Here is a 24,100-nt window from a genome sequence, read left to right as displayed (position 1 = left end):
CGCATGAACCACCGGGATCGGGCCTGATCCGTGCGGCACCATGGCGGCAAACTGCTTACGGTGCCACCCTTGAAAATGAGGCTAAAGGAGTGAGTGCTCCCTTAACCTCATTTTTGTGGTTGTTTTGTCAGCCGTGGCTACAAGCAGCTGCTGCTGGCAGATTTGGGAGGGGAAGGGGAATCCCCATAATGCACTGTGCACTTGTGCGGTGCATTATTGGAGCGGCAGGGTGACGCATGACCCTCAGAGCTACCGTCAGCATCCGGTGCTCATCTAGGCAGGCAATTCACCCGCCCAAGGGAAGAAAATGAATTGTCTGCAGGGAGATAAGCTCTTCAGAGCTTCCTCCCTGCAAGCCCTATTGCCGTTTCTCACAAGCAGCGAGACCACCAAATCATAGATTCCCTATCTACACTACCCAAGAACTTATAACATAAAACAGGCAGAGGCAGCCAGTATGAGCAGTTCCATGGGCGGGGCGGTAAACAGGACTAAGGTGAGGCTCGTTCTCACTCCTCTCACCCAGTCCCTTTCTCTTCCTCGCTGTGGTGTTAGCCCCTTTTGTGTAGGGTCTAGTTTCCCAACCTAGCAATTGACCAACCCACGTGCCATGGGTTAATGCCATGGCTAATTGCCAGGAGGCAGAGTAAGCTAGCCGGGACATAAGAACAGCCCTACTGGATCAGGCCAAACACCCATCCAGCCCAGCATCCTGGACCGCCAGATGTCCCTGAGAAGCCCACAAGCAAGAGGTAAAGGCATGCCCTCTCTCTTGCTGCTGCTCCCCTGCAACTGGTATTTAGAGTCATCTTGCATCTGGCCTATAGCCACTAGACTAGTAGCCATTGGGAGACCTGTCCTTCATCAATTTGTCTAAGCCCCTTTTAAAGCCATCAAAGCTAGTGGCCATCACCACATCCTGTGTCAGAGAATTCCATAGATTAACTATGTGCTTTGTGAAAAAGTATTCCATATTGTTGGTCCTAAATTTCCTGACTTTCAGCTTCATGGGATGACCCCTGGTTCTAGTGTTGAGAGAGAGATTTTCTCTCTGTCCACTCTCTCTACTCCATGCATAATTCTGTACACCACTATCATGTCTCCCCATAGTTGCCTCTTTTCCAAACTAAAACATCCCAGATGCTGTAGCCTTGCCTCATAAGGAAGGTGCTCCAGGCCCCTGATCAATTTGGTTGCCTTTTCGCACCTTTTCCAGTTCTACAATGTCCTTCTTAAGATACAGTGACCAGAACTATACACAGTACTCCAAATGTGGCTGCACCATAGAGTTGTATAAGGGCATTATAATATTAGCATTTTATTTTCAATCCCCTTCCTAATGAAGCCTAGACTGGAATAGGCCTTTTTCACAGCTGCCGTGCACTGTCTCGACACTTTCAACAAGCTGTCCACCACAACCCCCAAATCTCTTTCCTGGTCAGTGACCGACAGCTCAGACCCCATCAGTACATATGTGAAACTTTCCAAAGTGTTTTACATGGAGAAATAATAGATAAATAAATAAATAAGATGACTCCCTGTCCCCAAAGAGCTCACAATCTTAAAAGAAACATAAGACAGACACCAGCAGCAGTCACTGGAGCTACTGTGCTGGGGCTGGATAGGGCCAGTTACTCTCCCCCTGCTAAATAAAGAGAATCACCACGGTAAAAGGTGCCTCTTTGCCCAGTTAGTAGGGTTAGGGTTAATTGCTATACCAAGGCTTGTTCCAGGTTTCAGGGGGCCCTTGGGAAACTGCTGTCCATGGCTGTCCCTAAATGGGCAGGCCGCAAGAAAGTCACTCTGCCATCATCACCGACCTATTCCTCCTCCTCCTCCTCCTCCTCATCATCATCATCATCATGACGAAATGGCATTCGCTCCCTAAATGCCTGCCTGTGGGCAGTAATGGACTGGATGAGATTTACAAATTGAAGCTGAATACAACCAAGATGAAGGTGCTCATTGTGGGGGATCGGAATAAGGAACAGGTATGCAGCTTGCGATTGCTCTTGGATCCAGGCTTCACCCTGGTATCTCAGGTGGAGGCTATGGCCAGGAGCGCTTTCTGTCAACTTCGGCTGATTCGACAGCTGCATCCATTCCTTGAAGAGGGTGACCTCAAAACAGTGGTGCATCACTGTTATATAACTATAACACTATAATAAGAATTATAATTCTTAGAAATCCGTCCTGTACTCCTGGTGACAACTGTGCTGGCCAGGGTGACTTCTATTGTGGTCAGATAGGGTCATTTTTTATGGATAGTTATTAACTGTTCTCAGAGGCATGTAGGGTGTGTGGGTATGCAGAAGCGCCCTTTGCACAGCTCCCCTATCCTGCGCTCATGTTCTTGCACAAATATGCTTAGTGTTCAGAGCACTCCTTGCTCTCCAGAAGTATTCAGTAAGATTGGAAACATTTCACTGACCCTCTTTTCATGGAGGGCAGTTTGCTGAGGGCTCCCAGGCTGTCTATGGTTTTTCTAGGTTAACTTTGAGTTCTTTGACTTTCCTAATGGGATAGACATTTTCATATACTTTCAGTCATCCATGAAACTAGGCTGTGGTTCTTTATATTCTACTATTATTTTTTCTAATGTTACTAGCCCTGATTCTTTGGAAGTATGGTAGGCTTTAACCTTCTATAAACATCTCCTAGAAGTTATACAGCAGCACTCACAGCAGCAAAATCCAACTGATCTGCTTTTAGTTAAATGAGACACATGAATAGAATGGATTGAGGTAATTAAATTGGATGGTGACACCCAGATGGCTCTAATGACAAACAGCTGTGAAGTCAACGAAACATACTGTACTCTGAGAACAGTTAATAACTATCCATTAAAAATGACCCTAAACTGACCACAATAGAAGTCACCCTGGCCAGCACCGCTGTCACCAGGAGTACAGGATGGATTTATAATTTTTATATATTCATTTTATCTTGTTAGGACAACATCAAGTAGTTGAATGAATTACTTTTGATCTCACCCTGTATGGTGCAAAACTTTTTGTTATTTTGTTTTTGTGCGGCTTTAAGACTTTGATGTCTTACTCCAGCACACATATAGCCAGACCTATGGGCATTGCTTTAGCATGGTGTGACCACATACTGCAGGGGTACACATATGAATGACATAGCCATGTGGTCTCATGCGGAGTCCCTTGCAATTAGCAGCTCACCAGCACTGAAGTCTTAATGATGTCTTAACTGAACACTAACATTAGACCATCAAAGTGTAGCTCCCTTTGACATAAGTACATGCTGTGCTTCATTGATCCTCTTAGCCAGTACTTTCGTTTCTTTGGACCACATTAAAAGAACCTGATGATTCTCCCATTTTCAGGTGAACGTCCTTACCAGTGTCCTTACTGTGACAAAGCTTTCAGCAAGAATGATGGATTAAAAATGCACATTCGCACCCACACAAGGGTAAGTGTGGATCTGTTTCCATATCTCATATTGTAGTTGCTTGTTTGACAGGCTTAAATGGACAATTATGTTTATTGCAAAAAGAGGGAGAAAATTGTGTTTCTCTCTGCAGTGGAAAATATTTTCCCAAAATAATAAGGCAAGCTCCAGAATTAAACAGGATATACTTCCGTAAAACTGCTCCAATTGAAGATCAAAACTCTTTGGGATGGCCTAATAGAACTACAAAGTCCTTATTGTACATAATCACAGATGCTAAGATTTTTAAAGACATTTAATTCAGAATTGTTACCATGAGTGTAGATATGCAATGTGTCAATACACTCTTGGTTGGCATCTTACAGATGAATTAAAATAATCAGTGCATGTTAACTATGTGCAAATTAGCTAAGTTTGTCCTACATATTTTCAGTTTTGTCCATTATGGAGCAAGTTGTCCTCCCCTCCAGTCTTGAGTACTTTAACACCCTTATTGAGGAAGGAAATCAAGGAGAATGGAGAATTAGAATCCAAGCAGCAGGAATCTCAGGAAAATGATAGCATATTGCATTGTTCGGGGTTACTGGCTTAGACGGAAGGAGGGTTGTGGGTCCTCAACTAGCCTTGAGAATCCCTGCACTGAAGGCTTCTTTGAGCAGTGGACTGGGCATGGGGAGGGGGCTTTTTGCATCTCTCTCCTCCCTCCAAAAGCCCTTTACACTTATATAAATATATTCCTGAGGGCTGTGTGACCCTCAAGAACATATTTATACAAGTGGAAAAGACTTGGAGGAAGGGCAGAGACACGGAAATTGCTGCCCTCTCTCCCCACCCAGTCCGCTGCTCAAAGAAGCCTTCAGCACTGAAGGCTTCTTGTGGACCTGCAGCCCTCCTTTTGCTGGAGGGCTACACATCCTGTACTATAAGCCACCATACACTGAAGTTAGAGACCCCAAACCCTTAGTATGGAAAGCTCACGCCTACACAGTTAGGAAATTGTCCTAGCTGATATTTAATTGGAGAGGTCATGTATGATTATCTAGAAAAGTAGTGCCTTCAAAACCAGAGGTTAAAAATGTGTTTCCACACAACTTGTTATATTCTGCACCAAGCTACCCAGGACATAAAAGACCTGCTTCCCTCCAATTTTCCTAATGTAAATTGCTCTTCCAAAGCTACTGTTTGTTCTGCTGAAAATACATGTACCAGTATTTTAGTCAATGAGATCTTTGAGAAGCAATATGGTTCCGGAAAATTATGTGAGAGAAAGAATTCCCTTCCTCCAAGCACAACTGCTCTGATTCAGTTTGGAATCCTGCACCCCCTCCCCAATGCACACAAGAGCTGGTGTCAGGTAAAAATAAGGCATTTAAGGTAGTTTTGCCCTTCTAGGTTCTAGTTGTAATTGGGGTGGTAAACCTGTGCCTGGACTGTACCACTTGACTGAATCTTCTTGGTTTCTATTTTATTTTTAATCCCTTTTCTTCTTCTCCTTCTCCTTCTTCTCCTCCTCCTTCTCTTCCTCCTCCTCCTCCTGCTGTTGTGTTGGTTGTATCCTATCATGTTTAACTGTGTTAAGGCATTTTTTTCCCCTTCACCTTCTCCTAGTTATTTTTACTTGTATTATGATCATCAGCCTTGATATGTTTATATACGGTAGCCTTATTTCAATAAAGCAAAAGTGGGATGGGGGAATCCTTCCATGCAGATGTTACAGGAAAGGGTTCTAGCTTAGTCTCATCCCTGATGCTCTTATAGTTTCCTATAATATCTTTTTTGTTTGTTTGTTTTAATGGAGGAGCATTCAGTTATGTTAATCAACCTGGCAACTTGTGCTTCATCCTTTTGTGTATTTGCTTGCTGGTGTGTGTGTGTGTGTGTGTGTGTGTGTGTTTGATTTGATTTGATTTCCATACCACCCTTCCAAAATGGTTCAGGGCAGTTTACATTAAAACAAAGCTAAAATCAATTACCTATTAAAATCTAAAACTGTAAAAACATAAAACCATTATTAAAACAAAACAGTTTTTTAAACCCTGGAAAACCAGGACAAACCTTTACAGTTTAAAAACAGTTTAAAATCCCTGGAAGGCCAGGCGAAACAGATAGGTCTTAAGGGATCTCCTGAAGGCCAATAATGGACTCAGATTACGGATTTCTGCCGGGAAGGTTTCCACAGCCCAGGAGCAGCTATAGAGAAGGCCCACCTCTGAGCCGCCACCAGATGTGTTGGTGGTAACTGAAGACGAACCTCCTCAAATGACCTTAACGTGCGGTGGGGATCATGCAGAAATGGGAGCTCTCTAAGATAACTCGGAACTAAGCCATTCAGGGCTTTAAAGGTAATAACCAGCACTTTGTATTTCACCCGGAAACATATCGGCAGTCAGTACAACTGTTTCAAAACAGGCATAATATGATATCTCCAGGTTGCCCCAGAGACCAATCTGGCTGCCGCATTTTGAACTAACGGAAGTTTCCAAACTACGTACAAAGTCAGCCCCATGTAGAGTGCATTACAGTAGTCAAGCCTGGAGGTTACCAGCTGATACACCACTGTTTTGAGGTCACCTCTTCAAAGAATGGATGCAGCTGTCGAATCTGATAGAAAGCACTCCTGGCCTTAACCTCTACCTGAGATAAAAGGGTGAGGTCTAGGTTCAGGAGTACTCCCAAGCTGTGTACCTTCTCCTTCCCCTGGGTAGTGCAACCCCATCCAGTGCAGGAAGGTCTAGCTCATCCCTCTAATTCTGAGCCCCTATGAGCACCTCTGTCTTGCTTGGATTCAGTTTCAGTTTGTTATCCCTCATCCAGCCCATTACTGCCTAGAGGCAGGCATTTAGGGAATAAATACCACTTCCTGATGATGAAGATGAAAAGGAGAAGTAGATTTGGGTGTCATCAGCATACTGATAACACCCAGCACCAAATCTCCTAAAGCATTGGTGACAGAATGGAGCCTTGACTCCATATAACAGCTCCCATTTTGAGGAGCAACTGTCACCAAGAGCCACCATCTGGAATCTACCCAAGAGATAGGAGCAGAACCATCCCCAACTCCCCAGGTTATCCAGGAGGACACCATGTTTGATAGTATTGAACACCACTGAGAGATCCAAAAGAACAGGCAGTGTCACACTCCCTCTGTTGATTCCCTGGTAGAGGTCATCCATCAGGCCAATCAAGGCTGTCTCTGTTGCCAGATTTTTTTTTAAGCCAAATTTTGGGTTATGGCCCATTTGTCTCACGAGTATACCCCTGAGGTCTTGCCAACTCTAAAGCCAGTTTGAAATGGGTCTAGATAATCAGTTTCCTCCAAAACTGCCCAGAGCTGACCTGGAGCTGGTCACCCTCTCAATCATCTTGCCCAACCAAGGGAGATTGGAGAAAGTCATATTCCCATATGACTTTCCATGCTGCAAGTCTGGGGGCTCTTCACACAATGCTCAGGGTAAACCCAGGTTTGTCCCCAAGGCAGCCAATCCTGGCTCACTGTAACTGATTGCATGATATATGTATTATATGTATTACCAAACTTGGGTCATTTTTTGTGTATGCTTAAAGTATCTTAGAGTGCACCTAAAACTGTAATGTATAAAATCACTTATGGTGTACAAAATAATTTTAACAACCAATACCATTAACGTAATATACAAAGTGGCGTACCAAATGCAACTGAGCAAAAAGGCCTTACAGTCACATTAGTCTAGGTAAAAAAGAACACACTCTCACTGCCTTGATATAACAAAGCAGATATTCAGACAATACTTAGAGCCCGCTGCCAAAAAGGTTCCAGGTAGGTGTGGATTTGGAGGGGTGTTTTGAATGATCACCACATTTTCACACACCTCTCCTCACAATACACACACAGGTTCAAGGATATATATTTATACTAATAAATAAGGAAGACAAAGGGGCGATTCTTACAATAGCCATTGTGCACCGGCGGACAAGGGTGGGGAAGGCAGGTAAGCCTTACCTTTCCCACAGATGATAACAGCAAAGGTGGTGGGCTTCATTTCCACTTAAGGGAAATCCTTGTAGCCATGTTAAGTGCAATTTAAAATATACAAAGCAGAGAGAGATGTCTGCTTGGATTTCCCAAATTAAGTTAGTTTTTATATTGGAGTTCTGAGATCAATCAATGAAACTTTATTACAGTCAATAGACCATGGCAAATACAATACACAAACATCAATTAGGACACTCAGATCATCTTAAATCGGGTGCTAATTTCAGCAGCTATAAACTTGGCAACTCTGTTAGGAATGCGAGAATCCCAATCAGATAACAAGAAAAAATAAAACTCATCCGATCTGCCTGGATATTTAATAATAGGTTTAATAAAAATAAAGTGAATATCATGATAAAAGGGGCAGTACATAAATCACAGCCTCCACCTTACCCAAACCATAAGGGTGAGTATGTTGGTCATAAAGAATATCCTGAAATACCAGTAGATTGGAGGGAAGCACATTTTGGGGCACCAGCTTGAACATTCTTCGGTATTTCACAACTGCAAGATTGATAAGATACTTAGCTGTTGTAAACCTACAAAGCTCTCTAATGTGTTACAAATTGCATCTGAACTTAAGAGTTCTAAAATCTAAAAGTCGTCTAACTGACATTTTGTTTAACCTCCTGCCAAATCATGGATCATTCATTTTGAAAGAATGAGAAAAGGAACCTTCTCTTAGTATCTGAGTGAATAGTTAACTGTTTTCCAGTTTTCTCACAGGGCATAGTTACTATTGGCTAACATGATGAGGAAAATTACTCAAAGTAGTTCCATTGAAATTAAAAGGGCGTTAGGCATTATTATTAAGAATAATTATATACCACTTTTCAACAAAAGAAAATTTCTCAAATAGGTTTACATAGCGAAAAGAATAAGATGGTGCCCTGTTTCAAAGGGGCTCGTAATCTTAAAAGAAACACAAGGCCGACACCAGAAACAGCAAGAGGTAGTGACACTTGGTTTGATTGAATAGGGACAGTTGCTTTCCCAAGCCTTTTCTCATGGCTTGAGGGCGGACAGTGGGAAAGGCTGCTGCAACTTACTTTCCCCACAGACAAACTAGCAGAGTTGCAGGGTGCATGGATCACTGGATGGCTAGCATAAACATTGGATGAAAGCTCATTGGATGGCTAGCATAAACATGAAGTCTGGTTAATTAATATATTTCAACATTATTTTGACATAACATGCATATAGTCTTCATGAATACTATGAGGCACACAATGGAAACTGAGATTGTATGCATTTTAAAAGAACCCAAGAGCTACATGCCTATGAACCATAGGCATGGATCGTACTGGGATCAATGCTCTTTACCTTGTTCACAAATGATCTAGAAGTTGGGGTAAGCGGCAAAATAGCCAGATTTGCAGATGACACGAAATTATTTATGGTAGTGAAATGCACAACAGATTGCGAGCAGCTCCAAAAAGATCTCACCAAACTGGGTGAGTGGGCGGCAAAGTGGCAAATGAGGTTCAATGTAAGCAAGTGTTAAGTGATGCATAGTGTGTGTGTGGTGGGGGGGACCCAACTTCACATATATGCTGATGGGATCTGAGCTGTCAGTGACTGACCAGGAGAGAGATATTGGGGTTGTGGTGGACAGCTCCTTGAAAGTGTTGACTCAGTGTGTGGCAGCTGTGAAAAAGGCCAATTCCATGCTAGGGATCATTTGGAAAGGGATTGAAAATACAATTGCTAATATTATAATGCCCTTATACAAAACTGTGGTGCAGCCACATCTGGAGTACTGAGTATGGTTTTGGTCACTGTATCTCAAGAAGGATATTGTAGAACTGGAAAAGGTATAGGAGAGAGAGCAACCAAGCTGATCAGGGCCTAGAACACCTTCCTTGTGAGGCTAGGCTACAGCATCTGGGATGTTTTAGTTTGGAAAAGAGGCAACTAAGGGGAGACATGATTGAGGTGTGTAAAATCATGCATGGAGTGGGAAGAGTGGATGGAGAGAAATTTTTCTCCCTCTCTCACAACACTGGAAGTAGGGGTCACCCCATGAAACCAAAGGTCAGGAAACGTAGGACTGACAAGAAGAAGTACTTTTTCACACAGCACATACTTATTCTATTGAATTTCTTGCCATAAGATGTGGTGATGGACACCAGCTTGGATGGCTTTGAAAGGGGCTTAGACAAATTGGTGGCGGACATGTATATCAATGGCTACTAGTCTGGTGGCTGTAGGCCACCAGCTTCAGAGGCACTATGTCTCTCGATACCAGTTACAGGGGAGCAATGGCAGGAAAGGGGTCATGCCCTCACCTCTTGCCTGAGGGCTCCCCAGAGGCATCTAATGGGTCACTGTGCGAAACAGGATGCTGGACTAGATAGGCCCTGGGCTTGATCCAGCAGGGCTGTTCTTATGTTCTTGTCCATTGTTGCTTTTCCTCTCTGGGCACAGCAAATAATTTCCCTGGTATAATCCCGTACAGGCATACACGGGAGTTCCATTCCTCACCTACTACTGTGAGTGTGAGTAACAAAACCACAAGTTACAAGGCATTATGTGTGTGAGTAACAAAACCACAAGTTACAAGGCATTATGCCTATGGGAAATGGCGGGGGCAGGGTTAGGTTCCAGAATGGACAAAAAAGGTTTTTAAATTGTGGAAAAAAAACCGTGAAAAAAGTCAAAAATCATTGAAATTATTTACTATGCCATGCTCCGTGGGGGGTCTACATATGCCCAGGTAGGCCCCCTGAAGTCACAAAATACCCCCCCACACACACACACACAAGTACAAAAAATAATGGGAAAATCCTTAAAAAAAAAAAAAAGAAATGAGTCACAAAATGGCTCTTTCTTACAAAATGGAAGCCGGAAGTGACCTCCACAATCACTTCTGGCCCTCTAGGAACCATGGATATATGGGTTTTAATTCTTTCATATGCATAGATAATGAAAACGAGTGTCAATTAGACACCCACAAATATGCAAAACCATGGATATAGAGTCCGCATATAACGACGTTTGCCTTTAGAGATTATTTAAGAAATGTTCATTTCTTAATTTAACCTAATATACTGTTCATTTATTTTTAGCTGTTGAAAAGCAAAATTAAGGAAACAAACAAGCATGCAGAATGGATCCAACATTTTGGTAGATGCAAAATACCTGATGATAGATAGGGCTCTTTTAGTTCCATCTCATGTATAGCAGCGGATTACAAAAAGGTCCTTATAAGGGAAGACCGGAGTGTGCAGCCCTTTCCTATACATATTTACACAAAAGTAAGACTAACCTATTTCAGTAAAACATACTCTTAAGTAAATATACATAGAATTACAGGCATGCAGCATAATTCTTTGCATGTCTACTCAGGAGTAAATCTCATTGTATATTTTCTCAGAAGTAAATCCCAGTGGGGCTTACTTACAGATACAAGTGCATAGGATCACAGCCATAGAATGGCAGTGCTTATAGGCAGGCTACAAAGTGCAGGAGATGTCTTACACTGAGTCAGAACACAAACGGAAAAGAGAAATGTGACCTCATTATCAAATGATCGACACAAAAATATAACATTAGAATGAAAAAATGCCTGTACAGAAATTTATTCAAGTTTTTTTTTAATTTAAAAGCTTGTTATAAGTTGTTTAATAAAAACGCAAGTAGTTATTAAACAATCCAGCCTAAAACAAAAGTTTCAAATAACAGAGAGTGAAATTATTGCACATGTCGGTTCAGTATTTTTGATCAGTTCACTGATCAAACCTTGCGGCATCCTATGGAGGTGCTTTCTGCACCAGCTGCCCTGCTGTGGCATTTAAAGCAAAACTGATGTAGCTGCACAAGAGTACTGTTGCAAAAATGCCAAAAATTGTGCAAACCATATTGGGAATAATGGCTCTAGTATTGTTTGCACAATGTCCAGCATTTGCACAACAGCACTCTTGCACAACTGTGTCAGTTTTGTTTTAAATGTCCGCAGCTGCACAGACGGTGCAGGAACCACCCACAGGACACTGGGTGATATGTGGGCCACTAACTTTAAAAAGCAGTTTGGTAAATGGTTCAGACACTTTAAATCAGCTTTGAATAAATTAAGACACATTTCATGCAGAATGATAATCAAAATGCATAATGCATTTTGACTGCTCATGTCTTTTGCAGTGACTTTAAATGTAACCTGTTGTGATCTTGCTCTTGCAGAGATGAGCTAATAGGGACAAACTAAGATGCCAGGGAGGCAACATATAAAGCTTGTGCTTTGCCACTGAACTAAGATCTGGATTTTCATAGAATATTGTGATGGTTTTCAATCTCAGATAATAACAAATATGACAGTTTATGACATTTTGACTGATTGCTCTTTCGTTATGGTTGCTATCTTTAATTTTTAATTAGCTCTTTTAAAACTTGAAAATTTAAAGCAAAAGAACATACAGTTTATAGAAATGTATTCTGAGTGTGGATTCTATGATAGCAAATTAGAGTGGATTCATGGTGTTTCATTGAAAATCTCATTAGCTATCATAGAATCCATACTCAGAATACCTCTGAAACAACAGAACCCTGTACCCCATGGGTTAGAAACCCATGGGGGTGGTTGGCAACCTATGTGCACTACACTACCACTCGCTCTGGGCCACCCCAGCAACCCCCAAGTGCACTTATGGGGCTGCTGAAAGCTCCATGCATACCCTATGAGGAAAAACCTTAAAGATGCGTAAACTTTAACAATTCCCCAAAAATCAGCCCTCTGCCCAAATCCTTTGAAAAAATTCAGGTAGCTTCCTTGACCCTACCTGGCACTACCACCAACCCCACACTGCTCTAGGCCACCCCTTTGCCCCCCGTGTGAAGCTATACATTTGCTAACACCTCAATGCTTCTCTATGGGGAAAAACCTTAAAGACGTGTAAACTTCAACAATTCCCCAAAAATCAGCCCTCTGCCCAATCACTCTGAAATTGGGGTGGTAGCCTCCACCCATTAGGCACTACCACTCCTCCCCACTCTTTTTGCCCAGATCCCAAGCTATGCCCCCGATCTGCCCCAAAGACACTAAAACTTCAAAAATTCCCCAAAAATCAGCCCTTTGCCCAATCCCCCTGAAATTTGGGTGGTAGCCTCCAACCATTAGGCACTACCATCCCACTACACTATTTTGCCCCTGGGACCCGTCTTTCATACCTGAATGTATTCAGATTTTGATTTAATCCAAATCTGAACCGAATCAGGGGTGATTCGGGTAGCCCAGATTCGGGCACAGAACAGAACGGGGGTGATTCAGTTCGGGTCCCAAACCGAATCACCGAAAACCTGAATTGCACACCCCTATATTATTTTAAGAGATGGCAAGGTCATGGATGAACATTTTAGCAGTAGCTGCATAGAGGAAGGAGTCGCTTTACTTGTATACATTTGGTGACTAAAAGCAATAGATCAGGAGGAAAAGGAAAGTATAGATATCAAAATATTGAAGACTATGGGCTGGTGCATTAATTCAGCAGACCATGAATGAGTGCCTCCAAGGGCAACTACTGATAGTATGGAGCAGGGTTTCTTAATCTTGGGGCCCCAGATGTTGTTGGACTACAACTCCAGTATCCTCAGCTACAAAGACCATGTCTGGGGATTCTGGGAGTTGTAGTCCAACAACATCTGGAGGCCCAGGGTTAAGAAACCCTGGTATGGAGGGCAACTACTGATAGTCTGGCCTTCTGGGAACACATGTTGATGCTATGCGTATAAACCAGCACCTCCCCATGGGTATTGAATCTGTGGGCTGGTTCTCATGGTCAAATTCATGGCTGATAAATGAAAACCCAAAATGTCAGCAGCATGTGTGTTCTCACGTAGCCTGTTGTGAGCACCCAGAAGCTTTCCCCAGTCTCCGGTTAGAAATAGGCGGTTATAGATCAAATATTTATTTATTTTATTTATTTCAATATAACAGTAGCATAAAACAAGTTTAAAACATTTACAAAAACTTAAAACAATTTAACAATTTAAACATAAACCAGAGATTAAAACCTAAAAAAAAATTAGGAAGCTCAGAAAGCTTGGGTGAAAAGATGGGTTTTCAGGAGTTTTTTGAAAATTGCCAGAGATGGGGAGGATCGAATCTCAGCAGGGAGGGCATTCCACAATCTCGGGGCAACGACCGAGAAGGCCCATTTCTGTGTAGTCACCAAACAGAGTTGGCGGTAACTGGAGACGGACCTCCTCAGATGACCTCAATGGGCAGTGGGGCTCGTAGTGAAGAAGACGCTCTCTTAGATACCCAGAGTCTAGGGCTTTATAGGTTATAACTAGCACTTTGTATTTTGCCTGGAAACCTATTGGCAGCCAGTGTAGCTCCATCAGTAAAGGAGTAACATGGTCTCTCTGAGATGATGATGATGATGATGATGATGACGATGACATTTATATCCCGCTCTTCCTCCAAGGAGCCCAGAGCGGTGTACTACATACTTTAGTTTCTTTTTCACAACAACCCTGTGAAGTAGGTTAGGCTGAGAGAGAATTGACTGGCCCAGAGTCACCCAGCTAATTTCATGGCTGAATGGGGATTTGAACTCGGGTCTCCCTGGTCCTAGTCCAGCACTCTAACCACTACACCACGCTGGCTCTCCCAGATGACCCAGAGACCAACCTGGCTGCTGCATTCTGAACCAACTGAAGTTTCCGGACTACGTACAAAGGCAGCCCCACGTAGAGCATATTACAGAAGTCAAGTCTGGAGGTTGCCAACAGATGTACCACTGTTTTGAGGTCATTGATATCGAGAAACGGGCACAGCTGGCGTATCAGCCACAGCTGATAGAAAGTACCCCGGGCCACCACCTCAACTTGAGAAACCAGGGAAAGGTGTGAGCAGATTAATGGTTCCGGGTAAATGCCAGTTAGTGCAGTGCCAAAGTAAAATAGCTGATTCTTCCACTACCTACCCAAGATTCCCATGACATGCTATGCAGGAGCATACGTTACAACTTCACTCTTGGATTTACTGGCCATGGATTTGATCATGAGAACCAACCCTGTGTCTACTCTAATAATCATGGTGCAGCAGCTTGAAAAGGTATGGTTGGAATCACAGGCATTGGGAAACTTGGAGATACACTACCCATGTGGTGGCACTGTTCATAGACACTGGCCTTTTTCAGATCCCCATCAGTTGCCAACACTAGTGGCAATCTTGAACACTCCTGAAGTGAATTGTGCAGGGAGCTACCACATGTACAAACCAGCTTCAAATTGGTGTTTGGCCATTGACTACAGTGGGATGAGCTGGTCTTCTGGTAGCAAGCATGAATTGTCCCCTTTGCTAAGCAGGGTCCATCCTGGTTGCTTTTGAATGGGAAACTACATGTGAGTATTGTAAGATATCCCCCTTAGGGGATGGGGCTGCTCTGGGAAGAGCACCTGCCTGCTTGCATGCAGAAGGTTCCAAGTTCCCTCCCTGGCATCTCCAAGATAGGGCTGAGAGGGACTCCTGTCTGCAAGCTTGGAGTCCCTCTATACACTGCCAGTCTGTATAGACAATACAGTACAGTACAGTACAACACAACAAATATTTATATACTGCTTTTGAATAGAAGTTCCCAAAATGGTTTACATAGATATAAACAAAAAAATAAAATGGCTCCCTGTCCTCTAAGGGCACACAATCTTTAAAAAAAGAAACATAAGGTCGACACCAGCAACAGCCCCTGGAGGGATGCTGTGCTGGGGATGGACAGGGCCAGTTGCTCTCCCCCACTAAATAAAAAGAATCACTACATTTAAATGGTGCCTCTTTGCTCAGTTAGCAGGGGATACAATACTGAGCTAGATGGACCAATGGTCTAACTTGGTATATGGCAGCTTCCTATATTCCTATGATATGGAATATGTCCTATGTCATCATTCAGTGCTGTGATTAATTGTCGGTGTTAATGCATGCTGGGTCTGCTGGAGAGAAAAGTTAATGTGTAAGCAGCAATGTTTCTTGGGTTCTGCCAAACAAGCAATACTGCTATTTCAATATATAATCTTCAGCATATATGAGAGGGTGTCATGGTACTAGCTGAATGCAAAGTGCTTTTGTTTTTTTGTTTTTAAAAAACCAATTCCATTTATATTTCCCCACTGGCAAGACAAGGGAACATCTTCCAGTGACTGTTGACTTAAAGACATTGGCCACAATCCAGTGTAGTGAGATACACTTAAGTCTTGAAATCCAAAGAATTTAAGAATGCTTAACTGTGCTCTGGTTTGCAGCCATTGCTTTTACTACTGCAGTGTTTTGCATTTGACATATTTTGGGGGTCTAATTTTATAGGTTACTATTTTACTTGGCCTGTAATCTTCTCCACCCACAACCCCACTTTTATTTCTCCACTAAAGTTGACTAATCATATTATTTCCCACTGAAGGAAAATGTATCTTTAAATTATCTTTGCAGCTGAAAACAGAGGAAAATCAGTCCAGACACCTCCTGCTTGAAGTTTTTGTTTCTACTACACTTTAGGGTTCATCAAGATTTCAGGAATATGCTGAGTCTCCCAACAGTTCACTTTTTGTTACAATTTGATGGAGCAACCATTAAATTGAAGCAATGGGTCAGCCATTAAAATCCTCCAGTGTGAAGGGAATGTAACATATGCTATATAGATTGTACAACACCAAATGAAGTGATGGTGGATTTCTACTTCTCAGGTGTGACAGTTTTATTCATTTGTATCATTAATTGTTAAAAAAAACTGGTATTCCTCATAAAGGCTTTTCTGTTGCTGAGCTGTTTAATTTAATTATAGCAATTCATTCACAACAGCTACCTGTACATCTCTGCCTCAGAACTCTTCCCCCACCAACAAGCCTTTCACCTTCAACTCTTCGTTACATCCATTTGAGTGTCTTCTGACCACCTCAGGCCATGGTACAGCCACCTTGCTGAAACAAATCAAGTCTGGGTCTTTTCAGTGGATGGGAGACTGCCTGGAATCCTCATGTATGTTACCTTCCGTGGAGGAAGAAAGATAAATATAAATACATCTCAACTCGGCATGTCTGCGGCTGAAATTCTTTTCTTAAATTTCCCTCTCCTCAGTTACTCACTGGGGCCATTCGCACGACCTACCGGGCAGGTGGCAGGGGCGGGGGCTTTCCCCCAGATGATCATGTGTGCTTGGTTGGAGTGCAGAGTGCGCTCCCACATGATCAGCGCTGCTTCGTGCAGCATGGATTGCTCTGAGGCCGGGACTTGTTGTCTGAGGCTGGGACTCGGCCTCTGGGTATCCCACAGTGCACTGCACGCCTAGCGCAATGCACTGGGGGATTCCCCCGTGGGTGGGTGCTCTAGGTCCCTGTCTCTGTGTTGGTGCAAGCAGCCCGCACTGACACATGATCCCAGCAGCCGGTTTGCCCCTTAACCTGGGCTCAGAGCTGGGCTTCGGTGCTGTGTTGGGAGTAGGGGTGTGCATTTTGGAATTTTCTTGTTTCGATTTGTATCCAAATCAAAACATCCCCGTTTTGTTTTGTACCCAAATTTTCTGAATCCGAATCAGCCCTGTTTTGTTTTGTAGCCAAATTTTCCGAATCCGAATCCGAATCGATTTGGATTTTTAAAAAGGGTCCCAGGGCAAAAAGACTAGGTGGTGGTGGTAGTGTCCAATGGGTGGAAGCTACCACCCAAATTTCAAAGGAATTAGGCAAAGGGCTGATTTTTTTGTGATTTTTTTTTTAAAGTTTACACATCTTTAAGAATTTTCCCATAGGGAATAATGGGGATTCCAGCAAATGTATCGCTTCAAATCAAGGGGAAAGGGATAACCCAGAGCAGAGTGTGGTGGGTGGTAGTGCCCAATGGGGGCAAGGAAACTTCCAGAATTATTTCAAAGGAATTGGGCAAAGGGCTAATCTTTTGTGGTTTGTTAAAGTTTACGTGTCTTTAAGATTTCTCCCATAGGGAATAATGGAGGTTTCAGCAGCCCCATAATTCCACTTGGGGGGGGTGAGGGGTTGTGTAGTGCACATAGGGTGCCAACCACCCCCATACCCACAAACAAGCCTGTGGGGTACTGGATTTTGTTGTTTCTGAGATGTTCATTGTAGATTCTCTGGTAGCATATGAGATTTTTAGTGAAAAACAAGAATCCACTCTCATATGCTACCAGAGAATCTACACTCAGAACACCACAGAAACAGCAGAACCCAGCACCCCATGGGTTAGCAACCCTTCCCCTGGCCAATGTGGGGTCAGTAAAGAGTGGGAAGAAGCAAAAGAGCCAATGAAGAACAAGGAGGGAATTGTCAGCAGGTCAGCCCATGATTTAGGTCACCGATCAGGAGGCTGGAAGGGTGGGAAATTCAAAGAGATGTCCAACACAAAATGGAGACTGACTCAGAGATCACCACAAAATGGAGGTCCAAAACAACAAAACATTTTGTAGCCGAAACAGGGGCGTTTTGTTTTGTAGACAAAACTTTTGGATCTGGAAAATGGGTGTTTTGTTTTGTCTACAAAACACCCGAAACAGGCTGTTTTGGGTACAAAACGTTTTGTATCCGAAACGTTTCGCACATCCCTAGTTGGGAGCCGCTGGGATCTGTGTAGATCCCAGCGGTTCTCACAGACAGCTAAGCCTGGGCTTGGCTTGCCTAAGCATGGGCTTGGGTACTTGTGAGAACAGCCTCTTTGTATTTTATTGTGCAAACTCTTGTTTTATTGTGATAACCCCTGCTAACTTGGGGAAGAGGTGGCTTTTAAAATGGTGGCTCCCTAATATTTAGCAGGGGAAAAACAACTGTCCCTGTTTATCACAGCAGTGTCTCCCTCCCAGGGCTATTGCTGGTATCTCATGTGTTATGGGTGTATGTTTTGAATTATGAGACGTTGGGGACAGGGGACCATCTTAGCATTGCATTTTCTGTGTAAACTGCCTCACAACCTTTTCTTTTTGTTGTTGAAAAGTGGTCTATACATATTTTAAAGAATAAATATTTGTCAACAACATTTCCATCCAGAACAGAAATGCAGCCTTGGCTTGATCTTTTCTCTTCAATGACTCTATTATCCCTTCCTGTTCCTATGCCTGCAGCACCTGCCCTCTTGAGAACCAAAATGGTGTTCTCTCTTTCTCTTCACATTTATCTCTGAAATCCATCTTTCTCATGAAACCTTTGGTTTTCAGTATGCACAACTAAACTAAGGATATCCAGCAGCATTTATTTATTTACTAGCCGACACCACACAGAGCATCTGTGCGCTCTTTGGGGCCGGCGGTTACCTCCCCACAACTTCTGTCCCAATCTCCGGCCGTCTCCGCACCAAGTGCCACCTCCACGGCCAGGCCCACCACCACTTGCCTCCGTGGCCAGGCCCGCCGCCGCCACTTGCCTCTCAAGTGTGCCTCAGCCAATCAGGCGCCTCCGCCACCCAGCCAATCAGCTGGGTGCCGGGACGCACATTCCAAGGCACACCCAGGAGAATTATATATAGATAGATTTATTTTATCATATGTTATTTATGATATTTTTTATACCACCGGGTATGTACATCTCTAAGTAGTGTACAAATTTTAAATCTGCTCACTTTCATCTCTGCCTGCTTCATCATACTTTTGTTGAATTTTGGATTGTAAATTTCTTTTTGGATCCAAAGTTTCTTTGGATTGTACATCTCCCCACCCCCACCCCCGCCGCCTTTTCCATATGCTATTCTGTAAATACACATGCTAGGTATGTTCATGGTGCTACATAAGAGCAACCTGTAAGTACTACCACTTATTGGCTGGGGTCCTGTGATGTCACCAAATGTTCAAAAGGTAACTGGGGAGAGGAAAACACTGGTCACTGAATATGATCAGTTCACATCAAGGGATCAGTTGAGAAAGTGGTAGATGGTTAGGCTTGGTAAAAACCTCCCACAGGACTTGAAGTAGAAGGGGCTTTATATTGATGGGAAGAGGCGTTAAAACAAAGGAGAGAAACAAGACTAGGGAACCTTCTTTCATATAAGGTTCCAAGTTCCCTCCCTGGCATCTCCAACATAAGGCTGAGAGAGACTTCTGCCTGCAACCTTGGAGAAGCTGCTGCCAGTCTGTGTAGACGATACTGAGCTAGATGGGCCAATGGTCTGACTCAGTATAAGGCAGCTTCCTATGTTCCTAGATGTGGAGGTAGGTGGCAGAGGGAAGAGAGGGTCTAAATTTCATCTATCTATTTAACATAACTAAACAAACATTTTGCTTCAAATATCTTATTTGGAATCTTTAAGGCTGAAAAGCAACTATTAAACATTAGTTAACAGTCTTGGTCTTTAAACAATCTCTCCCCCTGCCATCATTAGGTGTCATTTTCATTAATATCAACTCTGATTTTTAAAATAATCTCTAGGTGCAGTTCTTAAACACTTGCCTGTGTCTTCCATTTTACTAGGATTTTGAACAGGCTAAGTGGATCAGGGCTTTCATTATTATTTTGATGTCAGTAAAAGTAATCTTTCCATTTTTAGTTAAAGGGGATGGATGGGAACTGCACATTGACTTTGGAATTCACACACTCATTTGTCTGTTACCACAGCTGCTGCACCAGCTAGGGGTTTCTTTAAATTGCAATAAAAAAGGAAGGAACTTGCCCACTCTGCCTCATCTGATGAAATCAGCAGGGGGGTTCCAGACCAAAGAGAAAAGTTTGTAGGACTCTGTTGGATTCTTATTTCTTTTTCATTGGTGGCATGCCTAACTCTGTGGTGGCTTGCTGTTAACTATACTGTTGTGGCTAGCTCATCCATATCATGTTTGAATGCTGATATTATTGCTTTGCTGTGTACATTGGCAGTAAAGGAAGTTATATTTCTCAGTTTAGAAGTAAAAGGCAGCTATTGTTTACAAGAAACTCTGTAGGGAAATATCCTAGTTTTTACCTTTTTTTTTTTTTTTTTTTTTTTTGTAGAAAGGATTAGCATGATTTCTAAGTCTTGTCCCAGGATCTGTCACTTTTGAAGGTCACAATACAGTATATGGAATAATGCTTTTGCTGTCATAACGGTCAGTTGCGCACCCTGAGGTGCAGTTCACAGAATTCAGCAATTTTAAATGCTAAGCTGGCTTGATTTGACCGATCCATTCAGCTAATTGGCCTTTTCTTCAAGTGCTTGTCATCAAGGGTGCATTGCAGACATCTGCCCAGTGCCTCTGCCATTACTGCCCAGTTTCCCTGCCAGTGTACTTTTTACCAGTGCACTTCTACTCCTACCAGTTTTTGACTGGGCTAAAGAAAGGAGAAAAGTTGGTTGATATGAAGGTCACTTGGAATTGCATGCAAAAGTTGCCCAACAACTATGACATGCTTTCCACCATTTTCCTATCCTACCTACAATGTCTGGAGCTCAGACACAGCTGCAGTAGGAGCTGAGCAAAAGGTGAAAGAGGGAACAATAAAACGGGGGTCAGATGTGAGGCTGTGGTCTGTCAAGAGCAACAGAAAGCTTAGGATTAATGGTGTGCAGAACCGGTTCAATTCGAACTGGGTTTGACTGGTTCAAATTCGAACCGGGTTAGCCTCAAAAAAAGGCTGTTCTGAGTTTGAACCAGCTTGTGTACTGGTGGTTCAGTACACAAAATCGCCAAAGCCATCAAAACCGGTTCCATGCACACCCCTGCTTAGGATCCTTCTCATGTGATGTAACTGAGGATGGATATGCAATTGAAGGTGACTCCTGGGCGCTTTCCAGACTAGCTGCTGGAACAGCGGCAAAATGCCTCCATTCGGGCAAGTCGCATTCGGAACAGAAACAGCTGGGGGAGCAGTATCGCAGCAATTAACAACCCGAAAAAAGCAACTTTTCCATGCCAAATGTATGATGTCCTTGCTCTATATCGCAGCGATTAAATTCACAAGGCATTTGGAAATGTGAACGGCACCCTGCTGTCCCCATAGGGACTGCGGTGTCACGATGCAGGAAGTGTGGAAGCACACTTCCAAGATATGTCCTGACCCCATTGTAGGGTCTAGTCTGGAAAGCGCCCTGGTATTGTACAACCATTATGAATACAATTTGAGCTTCACAGTGTCAATGTTATTGGTTCAGACAGTAAACACACACAGATGGAATTAAGGGATTTAAAGCTCTGTACATACTCAATGCTGTACAAATAAGAATTCAAAATATTATGTACAGTATGTGTTTTCTGTGTTCATTGTTGTGAAATCTGGATAAGCAATAATTACAAATTTGAGGAGTTGGACTTATTTTTCTACATAGCTCATCATGAACATGCTAGAAGTTTCTGTGGAGAACAAAAAATTGAAAATATGCCTCCCCAGCCCCAATAATTGTGTGAATCAACTCATTGTCATACATTCTGATATAAAGAGAAAAGTAAGAAAATAAAATAAAGGAAACTTTTAAAAGAGGCTTAGCAAACAGATCCAACAAATAGTTACCAATGTAACAACATGGATCCCTAGATACAAAAGAAGTCATAAACTCTTGGAGTCCTTACTCATATAATGACTTCAGAAAGGAGAAGAGTGCCAAAAGAAGAAATGAGGGGGGAAATGTACTGGTTAAGAGACTATTTTGCAGCTTAAAGTTTTAATATATGGCCAAGATATGGGTTTGATTTTCAGTGTGTTGGATCCCCTAACAGTGGAAAGCTATAGAGTTTCCTTTATTATAGATCCTTTAATTTATATCTGGCATATTTTTTATTTACTTAACTACTTAGTGAGTGGGACAGCTATCCATATTCCCCAACCCATTTTTATGCTTCTGTCATCAATAAATGCAAACACATTTCATTCTTTTACTCTGGCAAGTGGAAGTTTTTGCTCCTACAATCTGATAGATGCACCATAAACTGTCAGAATTTACAGTCCTAGCAGCTCTTTAGTGCCTGTGAAATCCATTTTTTACTATCTTTGGGGTGGCTGTCTGTTTGTTGATAGTTTTTTTTCTTTTTCTGTGCCTTTAGATCGTCTCATGTTTTGTTTAATGTCTTCAGTGTCCCCATTGTCCTCTCTAATGGCAATAATTCTCTTCCAAAATGGTTGCTATAGTTTTTATTTTTATGATTTCTGTTTGATTGTTTGACTGATTGATTGATTGATTGATTGATATCCCTCTCTATCTCATTGGCTCAGAGTGGCTTTTTGTTCCCTTTAAATGTTAATAGCCCTATCTGCAAGGGACTAGCAGTCTTTTTTTAAAAAAAAGTTGGGAGGGGGAATAAAAGAGGCCAGATAAACTCAAACTGACATTGTAAACATAAAATCTGTTTTAAAGGGGGAGAAGAAAGAAAAAGCTCATTCCCTACTGTGATAGTATTCCTGTCTTTAGAGTTCAGCCCAGGAGATAAGCAGAAGTTTCCAGAATGCTCCTCCTCCAGCAGCATCACCAAGAGTCAATGGACTGTATCGAAGAATGCTGCAGAGTGGGTTGAATTGGGTCAGGAGCAGAGCTCAATATTCGATGTGATAGACTTTCTGAGGCTCTGCCCAGGAGGTAAATAGACACTGAGCCCTTTCTCACAATTTGAGGGCACACAATTTGAGGGCACACAGGGAGGAAGGCTGCTGAAGCTTACCTCCCCTGATATGATAGTTGAATCTGTGCTGGGCGTGCAGATTGCCTGCCCAGACGGACATGGGAAGATTGCCTGTCCAGATGGACCAGCGCGGAGGGCAACATGTCCTGGCCTTCTGGAAATCTCATAATGCACCACATGAGTGCGCAGTGCATTGTGGAGATCCCGCAGTGCCACTAAAAGCAGCCAGTGCTGCACTCACTCCCTTAACCTCATTTAAAAGCCCGGCTCCGCAAGCAGGTTTGGTGCCAAAGTGCTGCTGGGATCAGGCATGATCCCAGCGGTTCTCACATGCAGTCAAGCCCAGGCTGGGCTGCCTTAGCCTGGTCTTGGCTGCACATGAGAACAGCCTCATTAAGTGTCAGGCCCAGGTCAGGGCCAGACTGCCAATGAGACTCAGTGAGACTATTCACACAATGGGAGAAAATCGGGCTAGCGGAGGCTAGCCCGATTTTCTCCCATCATGAGAAGCACTGGGTCCGGCTGCGAGCCCGGTGGTTCCTCAGCGGGTAATCTGCTTAAGTATCCCAGTGCTTAAACCAGGTTTGCGGAGCAACCGCTCCGCAAACCCATTTTTTTCAATCGTGTGTTGCTGCAGTGTGGCTCCGCGCCACGGCTCGGGGGTCTCTCCAGCATGCCCTGCGTGCTCACGCAGGGCATGCTGGAACTTCCTGAGGCCGCACGGCCCCTGAACTCCCCAGCCCCCGCTGGCTCCGTGATGGAGCCAGCAGTCGTGTGAGTGGCCACTGCAGCTAAGCCCGCTCTCCCTGCTAACCTTCTCAAGGCGGGTCTCCTTGATCGTGAGACCCGCCTCAGTGAGGTGGCTGCCTCTTATGGTAGTTTGGTGGAAGTGATGGGTGCATCCTACTCCTGTGCCTGCCTCCGTTGGCTGCATCACCAGGTTGAGCCACCCCGATCTGGCAGCAATGGTGCTGCTGCTCCTCTGCCTGATATTAGTGAGATTTCAAGTGGATGCCTATTATTCTCATGAGGGAGTCCAAGCTCTAGTGTTACAGAGAAATGTTCTTACTATTCACTTTCTCCATCTCCACAGGCTGCATAATTTTATAAACCTCTAGCATTATACTGAAGTAGAGTTTTCTTTTTATGTCCTCTCCTTCTACCCCTC

General features: G+C 43.2%; 1 protein-coding gene across 1 annotated transcript in view; it reads left to right on the top strand.

The window, feature by feature from the left end:
* The window catches only part of PRDM5 (PR/SET domain 5), a 177,789-nt gene that overhangs the window by 128,845 nt on the left and 24,844 nt on the right, over window positions 1-24,100 (top strand). Inside the window, exon 14 of the mRNA XM_053258589.1 lies at window positions 3,350-3,435. Within this exon, the coding sequence (XP_053114564.1) occupies window positions 3,350-3,435 (86 nt within the window). The remainder of the gene's footprint in view (window positions 1-3,349; window positions 3,436-24,100) is intronic.

Source organism: Hemicordylus capensis, chromosome 5 (assembly GCF_027244095.1).
Source record: "Hemicordylus capensis ecotype Gifberg chromosome 5, rHemCap1.1.pri, whole genome shotgun sequence".
Classification (NCBI taxonomy): domain Eukaryota; kingdom Metazoa; phylum Chordata; class Lepidosauria; order Squamata; family Cordylidae; genus Hemicordylus; species Hemicordylus capensis.
This window is presented reverse-complemented; position numbering and strand designations above follow the sequence as displayed.